Raw genomic sequence first — 20,434 nt, 5'->3', positions numbered from 1 at the left:
GGCGTTATCAATTTTATTGAAGTTGCTAAGAATTATTTGGATGAAGAAGGAAAAACAAGATTTCCTTGTTCGAATTGTTTAAATGTCCTAAGGAATAATTTGAATGATGTAGAGCGTCATTTATTCAAATATGGTATGTCTCCAACATATAGTAGATGGACATTTCATGGAGAAAAGGTAGATCTTTCTTCATTCTTAAGACCTGGATCAAGGTTTCTTGGAGCAACATTTTCAGATTCGATTATAAATAATAGACCAGATGGTGGGAATCGTATGTATCAAGTGACAACTGTGATTAATGATAATGAGATGCTCCAAATGATGAATGATTTAAATGGTCCAGTGTTTGAAGACATTCCCGGAGATTCCAGTGAACAGCAGGAGACTAATAATATATTTTCTGAAATGTTTCGCGATGTTAATGAAGAGTTGTATCCAGGATGCTCGAAGTATACATCGTTTAATTTTTTAGTGAAGCTTATGCATACTAAAGTTCTTAATCATTGGAGTGATAAAATCATTTGATATGTTACTCCAATTATTGAACGATGCATTTCCAGATGGTCTAAAGCTTTCTAAATCAAATTATGAGGCTAAGAAAAAATTACGTGATCTAGGGATGGGATACGAATCAATTCACGTGTGTAAGTATGATTGTGTTTTATTTAGGAAAGAATATGCATCTCTTGACAATTGTCCTCAGTGTGGAGAGTTGAGGTACAAACTGAATAAATCAAAAGGAAAAAAAATTCCCCACAAGGTTCTGAGATATTTTCCATTGAAGGGAAGGCTACAGAGATTATATGTTTCAAAACATACTGCTGAGGATATGAGGTGGCATAAAGATAAAAGGTGTGAAACTGAAGGAATACTTCGACATCCTTCTGATGCTGAGGGTTGGAAACACTTTGATAGAAAGTACCATCTTTTTGTTGCAGATGCTCGTAATGTGAGATTGGCGCTTTCTTCAGATGGTTTTAACCCTTTCGGAAATATGAGTTTATCATACAGTATATGGCCAGTTATGCTCATTCCATATAATTTGCCTCCTTGGAAGTGCATGAAAGAATCATCTATTTTTCTATCTCTACTCATCCCTGGGCCAAGGTCTCCTGGTAAAGAAACTGATGTTTATTTACAACCCTTGATAGATGAGTTGAATGAGTTGTGGGTGAATGGTATTCACATCTATGATAGTTTTAGTGGATCTTTCTTCCAGCTTCATGCAGCTCTGTTGTGGACGATTAATGATTTTCCAGCTTACGGTGATTTGTCTGGTTGGAGGACGAAAGGATATAAGGCATGTCCAGTTTGCAACGATGATTCAAGTTCAATGAGATTGAAAAACAAAATTTGTTTCATGGGACATCTTCTATATTTACCTCAAACACATACATGGCGTAGGAGTAGGCAACACGATGGGAAACAAGAATTTAGATTAGCCCCAAAGATGTTAACTGGACAAGATATTATAAATCAATTGAATTCATTGAGTTTCCCTACGTTGAGCAAGCATCCTACAATAGTATCTGATAACAAACGTAAGCGATTAGCTAACAAGCACAATTGGAGTAAAAGAAGTATCTTCTTTGATATTCCATATTGGAAAAATCATATGTTACGTCATAAACTTGATGTGATGCATATTGAGAAAAACATTTGTGATAATTTGGTTGGTACTATATTGAATATTGATGGGAAGACTAAAGATACCATTAAAGCTCGTGAGGATTTAGCAAACTTGAAAATTAGAAAAGAACTTCATATATAAGAAATTGGAGGTAGGCGTGTGAAGCCTCATGCATCGTTCACATTAACTGCGAGTGAAAAAGTTAGCTTCTGTACATTTTTAAAATCTTTAAAGTTTCCAGATGGTTTTGCTTCGAATATATCACGGTGTGTGAACGCGAACGAGGGCAAAATCACCGGTCTGAAAAGTCATGATTGTCACATTTTATTACAAAGACTTCTTCCAATTGGTATTCGGCCATATATACCCAAGGACATTGCTACAACTATATCAGAATTGTCAAACTTCTTTCATGATTTATGTGCAAAAACTCTGCGCATATCAGAATTAGAAAGAATGCAGACTGACATAGTGTTCATCCTGTGTAAATTGGAAAAGATCTTTCCACCAGCATTCTTTGACGTTATGGTTCACTTAGCTGTTCATTTGTCGTGGGAAACAACGATCGTTGGTCCAGTGGGTTATAGTTGGATGTACCCAATTGAAAGGTATGAAGATGTATCATTCTTTGTTCGTTCCCTTTTTTTTCCTATGATTGATTTGAAGTCCTGAGTTATTCTTCACAATTTTTGTATTAGGAGTCTGCGATATTTGAAGCAATATGTTAGAAACAAAGCTCGACCTGAAGGTTCAATTGCAGAAGCTTACATCATAAATGAATCTTTAACTTTTTGTTCTATGTATTTACATGGGATTGAAACAAGATTCAATACGAGTGAGCGTAATTATGATAACGTCGAGGATGTGGAGAACAATAATGAGCTATCGGTTTTTCCTGGACGTGTACGACTATTGGGTGGTAGCCAATTTAAACGCTTGACTTCTGATGGTTTAGAAAAAGCACATTGATATATACTAAACAATTGTGATGAAGTGGCACCTTACCTTGAGTATGTATCTATTCTAGTACAACTCTAATACTAGATTTTAACATTATGATGAAATTAAGATATGTTTCATGTTTAGGGAGCATATGAGTCTTCTCCAATCAAACAGTCATGGTGATTTACACAAGAGACAACAATTAGAATTTCCTACTTGGTTTAAAAAAAAAGTAAGTTGGTACTTTTTATAATGACAACTCTATTCTCTCCATTATTTTAACTATAAATTAAACTCTTTGACTTAGGCTCAAGTATTGTATCGCGAAAAAGGGATTTTTGATGCATTATATGCCCTAGCAATTGGTCCGAACGACTATGTTCGATCTTACACTAGGTGTATAGCCAATGGAATTCGATTCCATTCAAAAGAGCGTGATAGTCGTCGAGTTACACAAAATAGTGGCGTGATGGTGCCTGAAGATGATGAAACTGGACAAATAAATTTTTATGGCGTGTTGCATGAAGTAATTAGGCTACAATACATTCATCTGAAGTCAGTGATTCTTTTGAAATGTGAATGGTACGTTACAAGTTCAAGAAAGGGTAGAATTAATGTATCTGATGGTTATTCATCGATTAATACTCGTTATAGATGATACAAAGACGAGCCATTAATACTTGCAAGTCAAGCTGCCCAAGTGTTCTACTTAGATGATTACAAACTTGGTCAAGAATGGAAGATTGTTCAACTAATTCAACCAAGACATGTGTGGGATATCCCGGAGGCTGAAAATAATAAAACGGAAGAAGTAGTGGCGGATGAAAGTATTCGTACATGTTACCCACAATTTGTGATAACTTAGATTCACAAACCTTCAATAGAGAAGATGTTGAGCCAATGCCTATTGATGATGCAATATATATAGATAGTGACGAGAAAACAACCAGTGATGAAGAAGAGTTTGATTTTGAGTATTATAGTGATGATTCTGGAAGCACAGATTCCAATATGTTATTAGACGATGAAGAGAGCGATAGTGACATATAAACTTATTTGTAAGTCGATAAGTATGCATGTAATATTTCGTCTTATATTTACACTATTTTTCTATTTCGACCTATTATTAATTACAGTTTGATTTTGTCCATTATTATGTTACAGGATGTCGTCTTCAAATCTTGGACCAGGAAACCGACGGAGTTACACAAGCAATGTCAATAGAATAGAAAGCACTCAACCATGAGAGGCTAATCAAACAGCACAGAGTATGATATTTAAATAGAAATCTTTTTTTATTCCAAGTTAAACTTAAATATATAAATATATGATATCTTTCGTGTAGGTTCTGGCACGACTAAAAGAAAAGGTAGATGCAATACTAGAGAGCTGAATGTTGATGAACATGTCCAAAATCATGGTCTGATAGAAATTAATATCGAAGAAGAAGATGGCAAGCCAGTTTGTAGCCATAGTTCGAAATTGGTCTCTCAAATTGGGGTATGGGTGCGATCAATCGTTCCTCTGAATTGTGAACATTGGTCAGATGTCAACCAAGAAGACAAAAACAGTATCATAAATAGACTTAGCGTAAGTTTCATTTAGTGACACTTTTTAAAATGTTTTTATATTGTGATTATCATTAACACGTCGTCTTTTTGTTGTTTATTGTTAGAACCAATTCATTCTCGATCTCAATGATCCAATTGTTTAGCGTTATCTAGAGCATGAGATGAGTGGTTGGCATAGAGATTTCCGGTACAGGTTGCATAAGCATTACATGCAATATTCCCCAGAAGAAGCACGACATCACAAACACAAAGATGTTGCACGAGATGAAGATTAGCATCGCTTATGCGATCGTTGGGAAACAGAGAAGTTTAAGGTATGTATTGTAGATATGAATTAGTTTTATTCTAAGTATTTTGCTACTAACTATTATATATTTGTCAAAAAATTTCTGAAACAAACACTAGACCTCGAGCGTTTGTACCGTACGGTCATACAGCAGGAACGATAGCATTTTTACGTCACAGAGAAAACATTGTATGTATATCTTTTCTTGTTATAACTTCAAAAATATTTCACTACTCATAATCTTGTTTGAATTATGTAGAAAAACAAAGAGGGACGAGAGGTAGATGACATTGAACTGTTCGAAGTAACACACAAAAGGATGAACGACGAGTGGGTGAGCCTGGTGGCTGGTCAAAAACATGTACGTAAAACTACCTTTTGTATTTTTGTATTATTTGACATGTACTAATATTATTTATGGACCTTGTAGGAACAAATGGTTGAATTGAGAAATGCACCAGTGGAAGAAGATGCAGAACCTCCTTCAGCTCGATAAATCAGTATTCAAGTACTAGGCAGGCGAGGTGCACTTGGATGGGGACCACCAACAGTGACGACTCAGAATGAACGAAGTTCTCAAAGAAATAGAGAGTCAAGAAATCAAATCGCTCAATTGCAATCCATTGTAGAGACGCAACAAAGCCTGCTTGAATCAGCAATGGCTCAATTGAGTCAGTTACAAGAAACTGTAAACAGGCTAAGCAATGTTGGAGAAGGATCGTCACAACGAGCTAATTCTCAACCGTCGAATGATGCATAAAAAGGTACTCATACATATTGTCCATAGTAGATGAATATTTAAATAGATGATACTTTATAATAGATATTGGACTTTATGTGCTTTGAAGTGTTGTGACTATCCTGCAGTTATAGTAGTCAAGACTTATGTTATATCGATATGAATTTGTTAGTATATTCACATGTTAGGAGCATTTGAGTTGTTCATGATATTAATAGAAGTGTAGCTACATATTTGATGCATGTACTTATAAAATACTGGTTTTGACGTAGCTAAGTGTTGTGGCTATCCTGCAGTTATGGTAGTCATACCTTATATTATGTCTAATATAGGTTTGTTAGTAAATTCAAGTGTTAAGAGCATTTGAGTTGTTTATGATGTTAATTATGATGTTAATAGAAGCATAACAACGATCGTTTGATGCATATACTTATAAATATTAGTTTTGATGTAGTTGAAATGTTGTGATGATCTTGCAGTTATGGTCGTCATCACTTGTGTTGTATATATATATATCTACAAATGAGTTTATTAGTATTTTATGAAGTTATGAGCATTTTTGGTTGTTTATAGTGTTGATATTATAACATGACTATTCTTCTTGTAGTGTTGCAATTTTGTTTGTTTTACAAATGATTTAATAGTTGTTTGGATTATAAACTATGATTTTGGAGTTCTAATAGCTTACTTTTTGTTGATTGGTTTAGTGTTGTTCACAACGTTTTTCATTATTTAGTAAGTTGGTGTGGATATAATAAATATATATATGTTTGTTTAGTAGGTCAAAAAACTCTTTTAATTATATTTTCATGTTAAATAAGTTATGTTGTTAATTTTTTACAGGATAAACTATGTCATCAAAAGCGGCTGTGCTGAATCATTCAGAAGAACAACTTCGTACACAAAACATGTTTTCTTTTCTTATATGTAATTGAATTACTTATAAGACAAATTGTTGTTTGTAGCTACAAAGTATTTTTTGTTATAATAGGATGTTACACATTTGGAGAATCTACCTTATGTTTTTTTTAATATTAAAAATACTTTTCAGCGGCGTTTTATATATGTGTCGTTTTGAAGGATAGAAATTGAACAAAATTGAAGGCAAAATTGGAAAGAAAACTGGATTTTGCCTATTCTGGAACTGGTTTTCAGTGACATCTGCTCTTGTCGCTGAAAACCATATATAGCGACATCTGAGGTTGTCGTTGAAAATTATTTTCAGCGACAAGAGTAGATGTCGCTAAAAACCAAGTTTCAGCGACATTTGCTCTTGTCGCTGAAAAGCATTTTCCGCGACATAATACATCAGAAGTCGCTGAAAAGTATTTTCAGCGACAAGAGAAGATGTCACTGAAACTCAGTTTCAGCGACACCCTGTCCTATCGCTGAAACTTTAAACGACGAGTTATCTGTGACATCCTAAGCGACGAACTGAGATTCATCGCTGAAACTTTTAGCGACAAAATTGGACTTTCAGCGACATGTCTTAGGTGTCTCTGAAACTCATTTTTCTGTAGTGTTGCATTTTAAATTTCTGCATTTAATTTCCGCCTTTACATAGGGTAGTTTCATTTTCTTTTAATCAGTTGCAATTAATGAAAAGGAAGTGTTAGCAATCTTGTGTCCTCAACATCTGCCCTTGCCCTACCCTTTGTGTATAGTCTTGATGCTAAAGCCTGCTAGTGCACAATCGTTTATGTTGATACTGGAGCATTTAAATGTTTGCTAGCTTTCTTTTAGTCACCCTCTAGTTCATGCTTGCCTTCCCATGCCCTAGCATCCCTCTAGTAGTACTAACCCCAAATAGTGCTTACCTTATAGAGGAATTTCAATGGTAATTTATCCAAAGACAACTTTATCTTTGTATAGCTAGCCTGGACCTCTTGTCAATCCCCTTAGATTTTAGCATTAGCCATCCCTACTCTTGTACTTATCCTCTTAGCGAGCCCTCTTCTACTTCTTATCATAGTTTTGTTTTAGGTTTGGGGGCGTGCTGAAACATTATATTCTAGATGTCCTTGGTTGCCTTGAGGACAATGCATTCTTTTAAGTTTGGGGAGTGAACTTTCAGTTCTTATACCTTTAGAAGCCAATTTGTATATAGTCACTGTAATTTAGCCGTATAAAAAAGCGCGCGCGCACACATACACACATCAATAAAAGATGGGCTAATAACCCACATCCATAGCAAAAAGAGGTTGCAGGATTAGAAAGGGCTAGTAGCCCAGGTTAAAGAAGCCCAAATTTGTAGTGCAAAGGTTAAAGGTTTAGGCTAGTGACAGGAGCTTGAGAAAGAAATCACTAGGAGAAGTTAAGCTTGAGGTTGGGAAATAGAAGGAAGTTAGAACTGGGCAGAAAATAGCATCTTCCATAATATGAACAAAATTAAGCTGCTTTCTTTTCTTGCTCCAGCTGAAGTATTATAGCAGAGTATGTAAGCTTTAGCTTGCTGATTAAAGTAAAGGGTTGAGGCACAGGTCTGGATGTTTGAAATGCAAGCTGCTAATGATTTTATTTTGTGTATAGGGGTGAAATGCATGCTCTTGCTTGGGGACTAGTGTTGCTTCCACACAACCATGTTGACAACATGTGCAAGTATACACAAAATTGTCGATTGTAGCAGGAAACGAGGTCGAATCCACAAAGACTTTCGGTTATATTCCAAACTATATTCGTAGATATCAAAATGTAAAAACAATAAAATATCGGTGTTTGAGTTGTAACTAAACGAAATATAATAAACAAGCAGTAAATGATCTCAGTAGAAGACACACCTCACAAAGCTGATAACAGGAAGAGGTTACAGCACAGAATAACGAAAAATGGGGGTTAACAGATATGGAAAAGTGGGGGAGATTTAGCATGCTTTCACAGACTTCTCAACCTACCCTCTAGCTTACAAACATTCATTAGTGCCCAACTCGACTTGGTTACCTCCCGAGACACCCAAACATGGATACCCACAACTCCCGTTACTAAGTTTCCAAGCAATATAAACAAGTTATAGGCATGATTAGGGACCCCATTCCTAAGCATCCACATATTACTATAGAAAAGTACTAATCACAAATAGAGCAAGTCGGCAATCCGTAAGCCCTTCCGCGTCAATACAGAAGCTAGCATACAAAACAGAGTGGCCAACAATGTTAGGTAAGATTAAGAAATAGCAACAACTCTATTTAAAAACAAATGAAGCAGCTAGAGGTTCAACCGTTCATCAGTTACAACATGTAAATCTCCCCTAAAATGAGGTTTAGCTCATGAAGAAAGAAGAAAATACAATGGGTAAAGGAAGAAGGCAACCCATTTCAAGGAAATAGCATAAAACCGAGGAAGAAGATGACAGCTCGATGCAGCAGTCAAATATCCCTTTCTGTCGTCAGCTTTCTGCCCCTAAAATGGAGAGATTCCTCCTCCTTGTCGTTTCAACTCTAAAAAACATGTCTCTTTTGGGATCTGTATGTGTCGGCTAGGGCAACATGTCCCGTTTTTAAGGCATCCAGCTGAAGTTTGTACGAACATGGTAAATTCCCATTACTGGATTGTTACTGTTCAGTAATTCCATGCTCCCACGTCACATCGCTCCTGCCTTCGTCTGCTCTGTCTTGCTAATGCTTCATTCACTCTTCTATGGGCTCAGCACTCTCTTGATTTTTTGTTTTCTTTTTCCAAACCTGTATATTTAAGCTAGAAATAAGAGAGTTTAACGCACTTTTTAGCTAAAGCATTCAAGACCTGGGACTTTAGCTCGAAGTTTGGTTTATAAGATTTTTCATGATGTTTAAGAGCTAAAACCGACACACTTTATCATATTTTTATATAAAATCACCCAAATAAACACTAGAATAACTCTCTGTTGGAGAGTTATCAACAAGCAAGATTTTAAGTTTGGGGGTGTGATAACTCTCCAAAAGAGAGTTATTCTAGTAAATAATTGGGTAATTTTGTACAAAGAAATGTCAAAGTGTGTCTATTTTAGCTCTTAAACCTCACGAATAATATTAGGAATTGAATTCCAAGCTAAAGTCCCGTTTCATGAATGCTTTGGCTTAATATTGTGATGAATTCTCTTGTTAATGGCTTGTATCCACAGGTTTGGAAAAAGAAGACAAGACATGAAGAAAGTTGAACCTAGAAAAAAGTAGATGAAGTATGTACAAGGTAGAGCAGAAAAGAGTTGGAGAAAATAATCGTTGGAGTAGGGATTTACATCGTAGTAGCTGTCCCAAACGCGGGATAAATTACCATGTCCGTACAATCACCAGTTGGGTGCCCTAAAACTGGGACCCGATATGAAAGGGGCAATATATCCTAGCCGACACACACAGATCCCAATAGAGAACACTCTTTGGTGTTAGAAAAGACAAGGGAGAAGAATCTCACCATTTTCGGAGGAGAGCTGACGACAAAGAAGGATATTCGGCTGCTGCTGCAAGCTGTCGTCTCCATCTTCAATTTTCTTCTCTTTTCTTTAAATGGGTTGTAACATTTCTTTACCTATTTCATTTTCTCCCTCTCTCATGAGCTAAACCCCATTTTAGGGGGAGATTTATGTGCTGTAACTAATGAACAAGTGAAAGTCTAGCTGATTTCCGTTTGTTATTAAATAGAGCTGTGTTTATTTCTTAAATCTTACTGAATATTGTTGGCCACCTTGTTTAGTATGTTAGCGTTGTATGACCCGGGAGGGCTTACGGGTAGCTGACTTGCTCTATTTGTGATTAGCTACTTTTTTCTAGTAGGGTCGTTGATGCTCAGGAATAAGGTCCCCTAATCATGCTTAAAACTTGTGTTTATTGCTTGGGTATTTAACAATGGAAGTTTGTAGGTATCCATGTTTGGGTGTCTCGGAAGGGAACCATGTCGAGTTGAGCATTAATGAATGATTTCGTGCTAGAGTATAGATTGAGATTGAGTGAAAGCATATATGTCTCCCCTGCTTTTTCATATATGTTTATCCTTCATTTCGTCGTTCTGTTCTGAAGCTTCTCTCTGTTGTCAACATTTTAAAGTGTGTTTACTGCTAGATTTGTTTATGATATTTTCTTTTACTGTGAACACCAACATCTATATTTTATTATTTTTGTAATTTTCGGTATCTTCAAATATAATTTAGAATATTTCCCTAAGTCCCTGTGGATTGGAACTTGTTTCTTACTACAATCGACAGATATAGTGTATACTTGCACTTGTATCTATCACTGTTGTGAGGATGCAAAAGTCGGCTGGCCCTTCCCCTTACTTGGGTCACGAAGGATTGAAGAGGTAGACTCCCCTTCGCCTTGCTCCATAGCAGCAAGGCAATCCTTCGCAATATCAGCGATGGTGTTGGTAATAATAGTTGGGTCGACACTATTCTCGAAACGTGTGCGGGTTCTTCCCCAGTCTCAGATCAGCTGGGCATGGGGTGGAAGTACCTACTGAGCCTGTAGAGGAGGAAACTGGTCCTCCCTATTCTCAGGTGCCAATGGGTTTTAAGGCTGCTGAGGATCAATCAGAGGGGTGTTGGTTCAGCCTCCTTCCCGTTGACCCCCTACTGGGGGTGGTTTGCAATGGGACGATCTACACCCACTTGGTGCACTGGGACTCGATGCCTCGAAGTCCCGACGACCCAAGAATAGGTCCGACGGGTATAGGTTCGACAAACGTTTGTCATGATCACGACCCAGAGTAGGAGTGTGTGACAGTTGAGAACGAGTTGGGATTGTTATTGGTCAATTCAGCTTTGAGAGGAAATGACTTAGAGAAATAGTAGTTTCCCACAGACGGTACCAAATGTTTGATCACAAAAATGACCAAGCCCGTGAACCTCCGCTCGGACTGGAAGATGACCCAGAGGACGAGCTGGAGAGAGCTGGACAAGAGACCTGCAAAATAGAAAACAATCTGACGCCCAAGTCAGAAAGAATCCAAGTTGTATTCAGAGAGTAATATAGTGTTCGCTACTTTAAATGGAGACAAATGAGTTCTATTTATAGGCGAATTCCCTGACAATGTTTCCGATAAGGCCTCAACGACTCATTAAGATAACCGCGAGTCTGTTAGAGTTCTAAGCTAAACTGAGTGTACCTTCATGTCAGTTCGATCTACGAAAGGAAACAGGACCTAAGTTTAAGAGGGTTGGTTCGACTATAACAGGCATCGGCTCGGCAATGGACCCCAATATTGAGGTGGCAAAACTTGGCCTTATCATCTCGAGGCTACGTATGTCTTTTTCCTCCAATCAAGATATGCCATGTGTCTAGCTGAAAAATCACCTCCAACATGTTTAATTATTTTAAACTACAAAAATGGAGATAGACTCAGTCGTTTCAATTCATAATGCAAGATTGAGATGGACTCAATTAGAGTTGTTTCACGATTTGGAACTACAAAAAGGCAAGGGTGCAAGAAATTGACTCGATTCGAAAATTTAACTTGAACCAATCCACCTCTTTATGTTCTCTGACAACGCAGCATTACCAAGATTTATGCACTGTTCAATTTACTCGACCCCCTCCATACTCGTTAGATCTAAGCTAACAAACTTGGTCTCAATGTAGGGATTGTCATCAAACAAGAAAAAAGTTTCGAGAGAAGTTTGAAGTTTTTGTTTTAAGAAAACAATTTTGTTAAGAGAGACGCTAAAGAAAGAAAGCTAAAAAATATGGGTAAGAAAAGTAATTTCAACTCTATTGTTTATCTGGAAAGGGTCGTCATACCATAGTTGCACTTGACATGACTTTTTCATATTCAAATCTTGGGATTTAAGCTCCCAACCTTTTAATGTATGCCTTAACAAATTAAATTATGCTAAGTCACCTTTCGCCATTTTTTAAGTCTTCTTTCAACAATTTTCTGTTTTAACTTGGGAGGAAAAAAAAAAAGTAAAAAACACTATCAATAATCACACCCGCAAAATTTAACTATCAATTCCTAACACAATTTAATGAAAGATATAAATTGAGCCACTTAAAATAAGTTTACGGTTTTAATTAGGGGTGTAAGGAACCAACCCGATAAAAAAGGAAAAACGCCCCAGGAGTTCGGTCCGAACCGAAACGGATAGAGGTTTTCGGTTCGGTTCTCATATTAACCCAAAAAACCGAGGGTTTTGTTTGGTACGCAGCTTCAGTTCTGGCCGTTTCTACAGGCCGCCCACAGCACACTGCCACTTCTCTCTCTCTCGCACCGGCAACTCCGACAAGTTGTATAACCAGCAGGCGAAATTTTCCGTCCTGTCTCAGGTAGCGGTACCATTTCAATTTCTGAAGAATTTACCACTTTTTAGATTCTACTTTCTGTTCTGTTGAATCAAAAAGGGTTTTGAGTTGTTGAAAACTTTGTTTAACCATAAACAAATTCTATCTGTGAATCAAAAGTGGGGAGGAGTTGGAATTTTGAGGGGTTAAAGAAAAGTAGAGTTCGAGTCTCAATGCTCAGATATCTAATTCCCTCTCTTTTCCTAGGTTTGGCTTTTGGGGGTATGTGTCCATAGTTGTTACTTGTTGCATAGTTAAATTTGTAGATAATCTAATCTTGTGATTAAATACATCACTTTGTATACAAATCTTCATATGGGTAAATTTTTTTGACAGTCAAATTTTACGTTAACAATCTATCATCACCTGGATCTTTCTATTTTTTTTTTAACTCACGACCTTTTGGTTGGAGACATATGTCAATTACTTAATTACTGCTTATGCTTGTTTTGGCATTGTATCTTTCTATCTACTACAATTAAAAAATTGACAACTATTTAATTAAAAAAATATAATTCCTCTCTTCTCCTTTATTCATTTATCTTTATGCATTTATCTCTCTTAACTGTCAATTCTTTTAGTGGTGGTAAATAGTAAACGCCTAGATATTATTTGTTTAAGTTTTTCTTGTATCAAGGGAGGAAGAAGGAAGGAAGAAGAAGAAAAACCAACCATGAACCGAGTTGACCAGAACCAAGCAATTTGGTTCAATTTCCTTCTCCGCTAAATCGAACCTATTTGGTTTTTCCTCTTTTGAGTTTTGCCTAAAAATTGACCCAACCTAGTTACATTGCTAGTTTTAATTGATGAAATTATTAGTTTAGGGTTTTAACTTTTAATTGACTCAACCTACAAAGCTCATAGGTATGGTTTGATTTTTTTCCAAACAAAAATCTATATTTTCACCCTTTTGTTGTTAAAAAACAAAAATAGCTGAGTTTTATATTACTTTCAAAATAGTAAAGATTTTTTTTTTTAACTAAATAAAAACACTTTTCAAATTCATATGGCATACATGTATGTCATGTTTTTCCAAATTCATATATATCACGATATTCTAAAGATGTGGCCAAATATTAGAAAATATTTAGAAGTGATTTTGACAGGATTAAAATCACTTTTGTCCTTGTCAAAATCACTTTTGAACGTTTTTTTTTTATGCTATAGTGTATAAAGCCATCTCTTGGTGTAAATCCTCTCCTATTTTTCATTACTATAGCTATGCTTCCCTCTTGTTTAATTGGAAGTGCTTTATGCAACCCATCAATGGGCTTTTTGTAACCCTTCCATGGACTTCTGTAATTTCATACATCAATTAAATTGTTTCTTACTCAACAAAAAAATACAAAAAAAAATCACTTCTATAGTAATGCTTGTCAGTTTATAGCTCTTAACTAAAAAATTGATTTACTAATGAAGACCAATCGTTAGTTGTTTACGTATGTTCCATTTAGGCTTAAAAGGAGAAGAATGGGAACACAAATCTTACAGCCTTGTTCGAGGAAAAGGAAGGTGAGAGATGGGCATCATAATATTGACGAAGTTGAAGGGCACTGTATGGATGTTCTTAGTGAACTTCCTGGTATCCCAATGGTTCCTTCAAATCAGAACATGAAATCTAGAGTTATTTTTGTACTTGACAAGGCTTCTCTGACACTTGCCCTTGTTGGGAAGGTAAAAACTCTCTTTGCTGCATTGCATCTCTTTTTATACTTTCTAGTGTTTTTTGTTTAGTTCATTTTTTTGGCTTATTCTGTTCTTTTAGCCTGACTTTTTATTAGCTAGTAATTCACAGATTCTGAGTTAAACAATGGTTGATGCTAGTTCTTCTACTTATCATATATATATATGGTGCTTGTTTTCCTATAAGTTCTAACTTATAATTATGCATATGTTTCTGGTTCCAGTGCTATCAGATTCTGAATCAAGAAAAACATGCTGACTTCTTACGAAAGAAGAGAATGGATCCGTACAGGTATAGACCTGATATACTTCATGAGGTTAGTATCTAATTTTAACTCAATTAATTGAGGAAACATAAACATGCTAAATGCAGTGTATGTATTCATACACATACTCTGATTTCTTCCAAGACAACATTTTAAAATCAAAATGGACCATGGTCATCGTTAAATAGAAATGTTTTGTTTTCTTGGTACCCATTGGTGGGCCATTGGCCTTCAAGTTTTACATGTGTGATCTCCATCAATTGAATGTTCAATGCCTTTCAAGTATTGCTGAAGTGATGTCCTTGTCTTTTGTATTGATCAATCAAACTTTTGATGCTGCATACTTGCATATTTAAACCAAAAAGTTTTATGCTATGATAAATAGGTCACTTGATGTAACTACCCGGCTGTTGGTTTTATTAGTTTATTAGTTGGTCGGTTTGCTGTTAACCATGCCTACGGCTATTTTTGTTAAATGTCAGTAGCCCTCTTCTGTAAAAGGGGCAGTGTACTCCCTCATGTGATTGGATCTTTATTAATATAATTATCTCTTAATTTGGCTACACCAAATCGGTGTTAGAGCACTAAGATCTTTGAGCTCAAATGGTGGGTAAGAGAAATGTTAAGAAACCTTTGAAAAATTGGATCCAAAAACCTCGTTAACAAACAAGATCCATAGAACTCAATTCCAAAAATCCTGAAACGATTATGGAATCCACCCAAGGAAAGTAAAAACAAATTACTTTGTAAACTTGTTCCTTGTTTGCGATTCGAACCACTCCACAAGCAAGATAGATTATGTCTCATTCAAACTATCACAATATTGCACATATATTAGCTCTTATCTAAATTATTCCGCAACAAATGCTCTTTTTCTTACCATTGAAATTCTGATTTTAAGAACGGACATACATGGCTATATATAGCCTTGAAAATTAACCCTAAAGTAACCTGTGGTCAATTGAAGGAGTGTAACACTTAAGTCCATAACCTAAAATGTAAATGGAAAGTTTTAAAACTGAAAATACATCAAGGCACCATAAATCCGAGAATGGGAGTTTCTAATCACCCAACCAAGAGTTTTTAACCACCCAAGATTTACTGAAGATCCACTTGAAGTAGCTTGAACTTTAGTTGTAATCACCCGACCAAGATATTTTAACCACCCAAGATTTAATGAAGCTCCACTTGAAGTAGCTTAACTTAAGTTCCACAATTGATGCTTAACTAATCTTAAATAAAGCTTGAGTTGCACTTGAATCATTAAATGCAACTTCATATTGTTGAGAACTTGGACAAAATGTAGGATAAAATCTCAACATCTTTCTTGAAGTCATTGTGGCATAATTAAAGTATCTTGGTTCATGTCAACTTCTCACCACCATGGGAGACTCATCACTTATCGAAAAAGAGGCGGATCAAATCAACCCCCTCTCACCACGAACCACAACCAAATGCTTGCTGTTGGTTGAAGTTTTCGTTGACATTTATAGGAGTGTAGGTGACATTTATAGGAATGTAGGTGAGATGCGACAAATCCTAGGTACAATTACAGAGTAACTGAAAGGTTTAAACTTGCAACAAAATGAACCAAGATTTGGCCAAGAAGAACAACAAAAGAGAACATGGCTTTAAAATTATTTAAGACCTAACAGTATATTCAACCAAAAAGATTGCAAGAACCAAAATTCATTCAACAAGAATTCAATCGAAATCCACTATTTCATAAAAGAATCGAGTTGGATTCTTTGAGCGAGGAAGATGAGATCCCTGATTTGGCGCAAGATAAACGATTAATTAGACCCAACCAACAGCAATCTTATGATACAAGAAAAGACTTCATAATTGGAACCACTCCCACACATCCAAATGAGGTAGACCCACCCTTACTCAAGCAGCCCTTTGCTATCCTTACTATTTACTTTTTATCTCTTTTCCAAATATCAACCAAGATCACTGCCTCATTAGAGCGAATTTACAGAAAGTTCCTTTGGTTGGATAACAATGTAAAGGATGACATTCATCTCCTCATATGGAACTTGGTGAAACTTCCTCTATCATATGTAGGCAACCTGAGTGCAAATTTCTTGAATGATCTAATCATCTTTTTGCAAAATGATTTAGAATTAATTGAAAAGGATTATGCGCCATTCAATAAAGCAATTGAAGTACTCATTCTCTTGATGCAACCATAAATCGTTGATGAAATTATTAGTTTCCTCGTGCAGTTGAATGACTTGCCTAATTTCTCTCAAGTTCACTGTGATGTAGCTGAAATTGTATTACAATATTAAAGAGAACTAAATAAAATTTATGTATAATATGTTGAAAAATACAGTAATTTTTCTCCCTGAAAACTAACCCTAGAATTTTGGCTTTGTCTACTTTTTATTCTTTTATTGCTTTGCCCTTGCTTAGATTTTTATTTTTCAATCTCTCACTTTTGTTCATCTTCATAATCCCCAAGTGTTCTAAGTTTTTCTTTATGGTCAGGCTCTTGTTCACATCATGCATTCTCGAATTTGTATGGCTGGAATAGTAGAGGCTGTGTTCATCAAAACTGATGGAGGGATTCTCATTAGAGTCGATCCACGTACTCGTATTCCGGAATCATTGGACGAGTTTTGCGACATGATGTGTTAGTATTGCTTACCTAACAAAATACCTAGTTAGGTTAATTATATTATTCTCGTGATATTTTTCTTTAAATTTCTTAGACTTGATTGAACCACCAATCAACCCAAAAGCTTAAATTAATGGTTCAATGTAAATTTAATAAATTTATAGGATATATAATACCCCCTTCACTTGTGGGCTTGGAAATTTGCACAAGGCCCAGCAAGTGGAAATGAATATAAATGGGGAGGAAATGATCACACAAAGGTTCGAACAAACCTCTGCTCTGTTATCATCTTAAACATGAATTTAATTCATTTGTAGGATATATAATAAAATTTCTTGCACATCACCATTGCAGCTCAATTATTGCAAAAGTTTAGCACTAAAGCCAAAGGCAAACGTGGAAAGCTTTTGCAACTGGTCAAGAATCCTATAACCCAGTACTTACCTATCAATTGTGTGAAGATCGGTGAGCAACTCTTTTTTCGAAGGACTGATTATTTTATGAAAATGTCGTAACCTATATATGTTGGCATTAATCTAGGTCTTACCTCAAGTTCAACAAAGGTGGTTGAACCACGGGATTATTTCACAACTTTCAGCAATGATGTCAATTTTGTGTTTGTGGTAATTCGATACTGTAAACGCTCTCGAATCGTTCGAATTATGTATTAAGTGTTATTTCAAGTCTTATCATTTTCTGTGAACACTAAACGCTTATATCTATTCAGATTGGTGCAATGGGTCATGATAAAATTGATGTTGAGGGCATAGATGAAGTGATATCAGGTTAGCCCTTGCAAAGTTATTTAGATCATTAATTGTCATGAATTTTTTTTATACATATCTTTCCTCCCATTTTCTAATATTGCATTCCAAGAAGCCATTTAAAATGTGCAAGTGGACTGTATCATAGTGGGGAATGTTGGATTGTTCATTCCTCAAAAAAAAAAAAAAAAAAAAAAAAAAAGAGGAAACTCTTCTATTTGTTTTTTTAAATAACAAAAAGAGTTTCAAATGATGATTGAAGACTACTTGTTTATTATGTTACAATAAAATTAAATATAACATCATCAAATAAAAGTGTGAGGTTCACTAAGGTGCAATGCTCCTCTAGAGCTATCATGAGGCGCGAAGATAGAAAAAACAAAAAATATGTGAAATTTGCATACAACTTAGATGCATCTACATTGGCTCCATTTTTCTCTAAACATAAATTAATAGGTAATCATATGGTTTCCTTGAATTATTCTTTCTTGCAGTTTCTGGACATCACCTAAGCGCTAGAGTTTGTCTACGTATGATATACGAGAGCTTGGCTAAAAAATATGGAATTTGGTGAATTGGTAATAACATTTTTACACTCAAGCGCACCCGCACCTGCCCCAAGGCCTGGATTGGAAAGATATCTAGAGGTTTTGGTATTAAGCTCACTAGAATGGTGGAACTTGAGACTTCTAAGCCAGTATGATTAAGAAACTTCAAGTTCTTGCCAATCGGACTGCCGCTTGAGGACTACACTTACCTTGATATTACACACATGACACTGCAAGCTTATCAACGATTTCTGGATTATACACTTGTCGCCTAATTTGTCCTTTAATTGATTGTTTTTGGAGATGCAAGCATATAGGTTTGTCTTGTAGAAGTGAAGTAGATGTTAAACTTTTGCAATCTAGGCATTTGTTATATGCAAAGTTTTGGTAATGGCATCTATTTTATGATTTTTGTAGGTTAGTATATATATATTTTTATTTTTCCAAGGCTGCGTACTGGTTTTCATGTCCTTTGTAATTTGTTGATACTCGTGTAATTTTTCATTTCATCGATGAAAATTTGTTTCCGTTAAAAAAAATGTTGCTTTAAGATGATTTGTTATTTGGAATATTCAACTTCAGAAAGTATTTATGGAATGACTTTTAATTGAGTTCCAAATGTTCTTTCGTATCAATAATTTTTGAATTACAATTCTTGCTTAATTATAAACTACAATATATCTAATAGTTTTGATGAAAATCTTAACTTTTAGGAAAAACGTGAAAAAGAATAAACAAACAAATAAGTGCATACGAAAAAAACCCGGAGTCCAAGTCTTAACTATACAGAAATATACTTCAATCTACAAGAATAATAATGTGTCCTCCAATCTAAAAGAATAAAACTCGATCATTTTTGTTATTAATTATCACGAAATACCTTTGAGATCAATAACTTTTGTTGGGTGACTCAAGTATGTCACATACACTAATTCTAATTATATATATATAAGTTTTATATATATACCTTGATATATTATATGCATCATTGTACATATATTTCTAATTGAAAACCTTGATAAATACTCTGAATTAGTTAAAAACTGTTGTAAAAGCCATTCCAAATCCTCTCTAAGAAGCCATTAAAAATGTAGTAATTAATCACATATTCCCAGAGAGTTGATATCCAAGGATCAATAAACGCATGGGCATCCAAAATGATAAAGAAGGGATATGGATGGTTTTTTGGATAGAGAAATGGTATGTTTTCTTCATACACAGCTATTATTGTTTCTTTTTACAATTTTACCCTTAGTAATTAACATTTTACTCTGGTGAATCAAGCTCAAATGCCAAGTTACAAAGTGGTTCATCCAAGTCTTAACTCATGACCTCATTTTTTTTTTGTTAGTTAAAAGTTCAACTTAACTCAGGGAACATTTAAAACTCTTTTCCATACCTCAAAAACTAAAGTGTTTCCTTTTGATCTAAGTCGATACTTAATTTAGAAGCCTCTTTTAGGAATACTAGTTAGTATCACGTGCATTGCACGTGATTATAAACATTTTAATATAATATTTCTAACACTTTAATATATAGAATAACAACTCAATAGAACTTTTAAATGTATTAATATTTTGTTTCAAATAAAATATATTTAATATAATATTTCTACCAATTTAACATATAAAATAACAACTCAACGAACTTTTAAATGATATTAATATTTTGTTTCAAATAAAATATATTTAATATAATATTTCTACCAATTTAACATATAAAATAACAACTCAACGAACTTTTAAATGATATTAATATTTTGTTTCAAATAAAATATATTATTATTTGCTGACATTTTCAATAAAAAAATGTACAGTCTTCAAACTAAAACAATAAAATAAGAGGTATAAAAAACATTGAATATACTATAAAATTGATAATGTGGTTATCAATTTTTGATAATCAAGTCTATTGTTAATTGAGACATAATAAATTAAATCAAATTATGTAACTAAAAATTCGAACAGTAGTGAAATAATTTGTTAAATTGTCAAAATTATAATTAAATATTAAATGATTGGAACAAATAAAATTACTTATTTTTACTCTTAAGCTAATTTCTAAAATTGAAAAATCAAATATATTTTTTCTATTTTTAAAAAGATAAATATAAATTATACTACACCATTTAAATATAA

General features: G+C 34.7%; 1 protein-coding gene and 1 long non-coding RNA gene across 2 annotated transcripts; both read left to right on the top strand.

The window, feature by feature from the left end:
- The first annotated feature begins 4,455 nt into the window (after window positions 1–4,455).
- Window positions 4,456–6,168, top strand: LOC148209207 (uncharacterized). Its single transcript, XR_015787363.1, has 3 exons — window positions 4,456–4,790; window positions 4,860–5,193; window positions 6,012–6,168. It is a non-coding gene; the product is annotated as an uncharacterized LOC148209207 (long non-coding RNA).
- A 6,005-nt stretch (window positions 6,169–12,173) lies between these two features.
- On the top strand, window positions 12,174–18,851 carry LOC111018323 (uncharacterized). Its single transcript, XM_088116861.1, has 9 exons — window positions 12,174–12,397; window positions 13,050–13,117; window positions 13,867–14,086; window positions 14,320–14,412; window positions 16,855–16,999; window positions 17,339–17,449; window positions 17,525–17,607; window positions 17,712–17,769; window positions 18,243–18,851. Exons 2-9 carry the CDS (start codon window positions 13,086–13,088, stop codon window positions 18,320–18,322), a joined length of 822 nt encoding a protein of 273 aa, XP_087972987.1. The 5' UTR covers window positions 12,174–12,397; window positions 13,050–13,085; the 3' UTR covers window positions 18,323–18,851.
- Window positions 18,852–20,434: the final 1,583 nt, after the last annotated feature.

This window comes from Momordica charantia (assembly GCF_013281855.1).
Source record: "Momordica charantia cultivar OHB3-1 chromosome 9 unlocalized genomic scaffold, Mcharantia_2.0 BLBB01000009.1, whole genome shotgun sequence".
Lineage (NCBI taxonomy): Eukaryota > Viridiplantae > Streptophyta > Magnoliopsida > Cucurbitales > Cucurbitaceae > Momordica > Momordica charantia.
Note: the sequence above shows the minus strand (reverse complement) of the source record. Positions and strands in the feature narration are given on the sequence as shown.

Excerpts from the sequence above, each read along its gene's own strand:
- LOC111018323 (XM_088116861.1), top strand. The coding sequence starts at position 13,086 with ATGAACCGAGTTGACCAGAACCAAGCAATTTG. Across the intron at positions 17,608-17,711 it reads ATGTCAATTTTGTGTTTGTG|ATTGGTGCAATGGGTCATGA; the intron begins GTAATTCGATAC and ends ATATCTATTCAG. Across the intron at positions 17,770-18,242 it reads CATAGATGAAGTGATATCAG|TTTCTGGACATCACCTAAGC; the intron begins GTTAGCCCTTGC and ends TCTTTCTTGCAG.